Source organism: Alosa sapidissima, chromosome 22 (genome assembly GCF_018492685.1).
Source record: "Alosa sapidissima isolate fAloSap1 chromosome 22, fAloSap1.pri, whole genome shotgun sequence".
In the NCBI taxonomy this organism is placed as follows: domain Eukaryota; kingdom Metazoa; phylum Chordata; class Actinopteri; order Clupeiformes; family Clupeidae; genus Alosa; species Alosa sapidissima.
In genome coordinates, this window is record NC_055978.1 from 16601692 (window position 1) to 16607691 (window position 6000).

Sequence of the window (6000 nt, forward strand, 5' to 3'; positions counted from 1 at the left end):
AATCCCAAATGTAATTTTCTATTTTAACGCGGGTTCTGCAGCTGTGGGCCAAGTTAAACTTTTGCGCTCCATCATCGGAAGGGTGAATGTCGGAAGGCATGGGTAGCCTATTGGACACATTTCGGTGCACATTTGGAAAATTTTATAAGTGATGCTGACCTGCCAGTTGGTGAAACTACACTTTAATGATCCTCGTGGGTTTGTGTCCAGGAAAACGAATGAAGTTGCGCAGGAACTGCTTTAGCGCAAGGCAAACTTTACGCACCGACTGACAGCTTGCCGATATGCTCTGCGTCTCCAACACTACAAAAACTCCCAGTCGGAGAGCGTGTGTAGCCTATTAAAAAAATATTTGATCCCAAATGCCATCAGCATTCTTAACCAAACTTAGTGACAACATGCATAGCCTAACCGGCTGAGCTGTACAGCTATATTTAATCTTATTTATTAATTTTCTATAGGCTGTTTCCTCTTTTTTGTACTTTACTTGTTTTAATTATATCTTCAATGTGTCTGAGATGTTGTTTGTCCATCTGTCTGGTAAGCCAAACACAAATGTCCACTATGGTGTAGGCTAGCTACATTAAAGATTTATTTTATTCTATTCTAATCCACCATGCGTAATGTAGGGATGGAGAATGCTTTTCAAGTAGCCTCTATTTAGGATTCAGCTGAAAAAGTCTAGCGCTCTTGAAACACTCGTTTGGAAAAGAATGCATAGGCTTTCATGTGATGTCGTGGTCTTATCGCCCTCTCACGGTAAATTGCACGGATGAATGTTACATGATTTTGTGCTTCTTTGTCAATCGGACCTTCGTCGAAATGAAACGCCATTGTGTGACAAGTGTAAAAATAGCGGCCTGATTGAACATGCACTGAAATAACCGAACATAACTGAACATAACCTGAACAAAACCTACCCCCTACCAGGTTAAGTTCAGAGCCTATGTTACCATAGTTACTTACATAGCCTGATCATTTTTGAGCTTTCTGGAACTGAAATCCCAGGTTTACCGCTAACTCTGGGTTAACATACCCAGTTAAGCCAGTAAACCTGCTTTCTGGAATACCCCCCTGGTCAACTAACGTTAGCTAAGTCTTCATTACATCTGGCAACCCAGAAGAGGCTCGCGTCTGGTAGTCTTGAGAACGTTCACCAGTGTTTTGATTTTGGCCTACAGAATGTTCGGTAACAATCCTACAAATCTACAAATCGCACCTTTAAGTAAGGGATAATGTATAAAACGCCGGACATTACTGGGAAAATAAGTCCCGACAGGGCCCTGAAGAGACTTATTTTCACAGTAATGACCGGCGTTCTATACATTATCAGGCTTATTATACGGCTACTTGCCAAAACGAAATAATAAACTCCCCACGATATGACTTTAGCCTACATAACCTAGCCTATTTGTTACCGTTCATCGTGGCATTTGCTGAGAAACAAATAGTTTGCAACAACACACGCTGCTGAACTTGAATCAAACATTCTTTAGAACACAGCTGATCAACCGTCTGCTTTCCAAGGGGGCAGGCGAATTCCCGGAAGTAGAAGAATCGACGTAGGCTGGAGGGACCACCTCTCTGCTAACTCCCATAGAAGCCCATTCATTCTAGGATTTTTTTGAAATACCATAACTTCATATAACATATATCCTGTGCCGATATTGTAGCTTCTGTGTAATCCACATAAACACTACAAAGGCAAAACAGACTCCACTACCTCGTCCGTAATGTTGGTTACCCGTAAGAAGAATGGTCAGCTTGTTTGGTTGGAGGGAAGCTAGCTTTGACGTAATCTCTCTTTCGCGCCGTAGGGAGATAACCGTATTGTTTGGATAAGAAGCTCAGTCCACCTTACTGTCTATGACGGTAACTCATAAGCAAAACCTAGCATACACGACCGTATGTTAAGGTAAAGCATTACACATTAATAATAATAAAAAAAGTAAACCTAATTTTTTAAAAAACGGCACTAATCATTTCAGAGGTTTTCGATGGATTGACCATAGGTCGGAAAAGTGGAAAGAAGATTAGCTTCAAGGCTATAACTTTTTTGTTTTGTTTTAGCATGTTTTGAAGATGATCATGTATGGTAGCTTCAACATTAACACGACTTGGTGAGAATGATATTAATAATAATACATAAATACATTTTTAACTTTGATGACTTTGAAGGCGAAGGAAGTGTGAGAAGAATTTCTGTGTATCTATCATATGAGTTACAAGATTCAGTTCGATGGCTAACGTCACGAAGTTAAGTGTGAGTCTGCGCAGTACTGGGGGGACCAACTGAAAAATCGTTCTATTTGACTCAGTGCCCTCCCACTGAAAACGACGGAGTCCGTTGGTCCATTTCTTTTACTGTCTATGCTGCTTTCACGTTTGAATGAAGTTCCAGTCCTTGTGTAGTGATATGAAAGACGTATCAGAAGCACAAAACCCGTTGCCATTGACAGCGGTAATTATATGTTTGCAGCGGTAATTACATGAATTTATTTACCGCTAGAACTTTGGGAAATCCCATTCAAGTCAATGGAGCGTTCTACTAGCATTGTGAAGAGCCGTATAATAACAGAATGTATTTGATGTTGTCTAGCACTATAGACCCTTTCAAGAGAGTTCCATTATCAGCATCATAGTTGGCCCCACAAGGCTTCCGTTTTAACATTCCGTATCTTAATGCAGAGGAAGTAGATTGGGAACCAAATAGAACGTTCAAGCATTGTTTTTGTTTTTATTGTTGAAAGGGTCTATATACAAATATAAACTCATATTGGGTGTTTAAAGACACACATAATCTCTTTCGCAATATTGCAATGTAATGGTAATCCTGCTAATTCATGATGGTAAGCCAGTGTAATATTAACTATTAATGTTATTAAATATGGCTATAAAGCAACAGACTAGGGTATGGAATGATGATTAGAGCCATGGAACTGACCAATGTTGTGGCACAGCCAGATCCAGATAGCCCTTAACTTTTGCAGGTCAGTCACTGCACCCACAGTGATAGCTTGAGTGATGGCCTCCACAGAGAAGATCCTCTTTCTCCTCAGCTGCAATGGACAACAATATGATATAATGTCTGACACATACACACAGACACATCTTGGTCATTTAAATTAGTGATATCTGTCAGCCAAACAGCTTGTTACCGCTGGCCTGGCTTCAAGAGGCTTGGGAAGGTGTGTGCACTTTGGACCTCTGAGCACCACTTATATATTTTCTTATCAGTTACCAAGATAACAGTCAAATGATATTGCAATTATCTCACCTCCTCTCCAGCCTTGATGGCATGAGCATCAATCTGGCTGAAGACTGCTGGGCTTGGAAACAGGTGTTTTTTCCTGCTGCTATCCTTCTGCCTCTTAAGGCTCCCCTTGGCATTGTTGTCCATCACGTTATTTACATGTGATATTTTATCAGTGTCAGTATTTGCCGATGCCTCAGTCGAAGGTTTTCTCTGTCGGTTTTGACTGCATGGAACTCCATTGTTTCCCCTCCCCCTCCTCAACTTTGTGTTGAGAACACCCATCTTCTCTTGTCTCGTGTGTTTCAATAGTGTCTAAGAGATGGAAAGCCTTGCTTGAATGTGCATTTGTGAAATAATTTGATTTAATGTATCTCAAAATCAATTCACAAATTCTATATCTTTCTCATGGACACAATTGCCATCAAACTAGTGAATTCATCAAGAACACAATACTTAATTTTCTCATCCAAGGGAAGTGTTTTCTTATTTTGCAGGAATAAAATCAATTACTATACAAACATTCACTTTACTCCAGTAAATGTCATTATGCATTCTTCAACACAACATGTCAGTATATAGCTCCTCTTAGGAGAAATCTGGTGATTTTTCGCAGAGACCTCTATTTCTCGAGATCACCGAGTATGAGGTCAACTGAGCTCGAGTTCATGCAGCCAACAGCTACTGTACAGTGTTACACTGGGGGCATGAACATGGGGGCTCATGAGCATGCCCCCAGAGTGTAGCACCGCTATCTGGAAGCTCTAACTGTTGGCTGCAGCAACTCAAGCTAGGTAAAACCAACTGTTTTTTTTTTTTCATAACAGTATTCTGTGAACTATCCTGGAGTGATGGAGACACACTATTTCATCTGATCACTGATGAGTGTATCTTTTCAAAAGCCGGCAGCATAATATAAAAATAATATCTTAAATAATGTAGTACCTCGTTTCAGGTCAGGCTATCAAAAAGAAATACTGAACACTAAAATGTCTCTGTTTCTTTTCATGTATTCAAGTCGGTACTTGAATCATACCAGATAAAGCATTTGCTTTTGTCCAAGATGGCGTTACAGTTATCAGTCATGGACATTTCAACCACTGGAGTTTAAATCAAGCAATTCACCATTGTCCTCACAGTTTTCTTTTAATGTTGGAGTGATACTAGACCTTCATTTACTTCTCTCTGCTCCCACCATCATCTTCAATTGATCTCCTCTCCTGAACACCTTGTGAATATTATACCTTTCAAAAATATAATTATACTTGTGTGGTAGTGTGTGTTTACTCAGTGGGCACATTCGGTCTTGCAGTGCTGCGTAGATCTGGCTGAATCTTACGATACAAACATGCCTTACGTTCAGCCGTATCTACACAACGCTGGAAGAAATCGAAAGCACCCACTGATTTGACGCTACCGGAACACTAAGTCAGACAATTTGCTTCCATCAGAAACAGGTTTTGTTATAACCTTTCTGTACACTTTCAAAGTTTGCAATACAATACAAGTGTACAATACATCGGTTTGTCTATAGGGACCCTCACCACACTACCACAGAAGTGTAATTATATTTTGAGCATTGTCAGTATAAAATGGTGTTAGTTTTTTGATGTGCTTGTTTGCCCTTTAGCTTTCACTATAAGCCATTTCATTGTTAATGCAAACAACAGTCTTGGTCAAAACTCCACCAATGTAATTTTTCTCTCAAACGAAAGTTTGAACTTATCTTCCATTAATAGACCCAAAGTTATTTCAACTCCGGAATTTCCCTTTAATGATGTCCCTGCCATGAAGGCTAGTCATTCAATCATGCTCCTTAGGTGTCAGGGTGACACACACATTTTCTGTCATACCCCCTAAAATAGCCCTGGCCACCCCATGTAAAAGTCTTGTTCTGCCACTGCTGACACGGGCACTGAAATGTACTGAGGCCCCCATCTCTTATAATATTAGGCTGTTTTTAAATACAAATGTGTAGTTTGTTTTATGCATGATCTCAGAATAAAAAAATAGGCTAAATAGGCTACCCAATAGCATAAAGAAACCAACCTCATCCTGAATCAGACCGGTGTCCATTTTTTGCTCGCCATTATACATCAAATCATTTTGTAACCAAGACTATCTGTTTTTAACAAACCCCAAGGTAGTCTGCTGGTTTCATTTCCTTAAAAATATGTAAAAATGACAGCAGTTGTAGGCTATTGCAAAAATGTAATTGGTTGAAACTTACCCAAGTCTAGTTTATTCAACCATCATGTTCTGTTCTGTCAGAAAATAAAAGTGAAACCAGAAGTTTTCTAAGATATATACCCAGACATAAGCCCCCTCTGTGACAGACGGCAGCAAGGTCCAACCTCTTTAATTCATATGTTCTTGTCTTGCCCCTCTCTCCTCTCCTATTGGACGGATGTTTCCAATATTCTATCTACTTAATTAAATGTATGATCCTATTCCAGTAACTATTTTGTTTGGGGTGCTACCCTCCACCCTACTAATATCTAAATACACGGCTGACTTCATAGATTTCACCAATGTATTAGCTAGGAGATTCATTTTACTCAGATGGACGTTTTTCACACCACCAACAGTATTTTGCCGGTTAAGAGACCTCTTATCCCATCCCAAGCTAGAGAAGATGGCTTCGTTGCATGGCTCAGCTACAGAATTTGGCAAGATGTGAAATTCTGTTCTTGACTTTCTGAAATCCATTCAGTTCCCCTCTGCCACTTTATAATCTACTTCATACT

The 6000-nt window shown here is 39.8% G+C and overlaps 1 protein-coding gene across 3 annotated transcripts in view; it reads right to left on the reverse strand.

Moving 5' to 3' along the window:
- Positions 1-5545, reverse strand: part of LOC121697072 (kyphoscoliosis peptidase-like) — a 25922-nt gene extending 20377 nt beyond the window's left edge. The window contains exons 1-4 of one of the 3 annotated variants that reach the window (XM_042078351.1): positions 5484-5533; positions 4611-4677; positions 3278-3568; positions 2945-3059 (exon numbers count right to left, since the gene is read on the reverse strand). In XM_042078351.1, the coding sequence (XP_041934285.1) occupies positions 2945-3059; positions 3278-3538 (376 nt within the window). In that variant the 5' untranslated portion in view covers positions 3539-3568; positions 4611-4677; positions 5484-5533. The other 2 variants (XM_042078352.1, XM_042078350.1) reach the window with 2 other exon arrangements.
- Between the last annotated feature and the right edge of the window lie 455 nt (positions 5546-6000).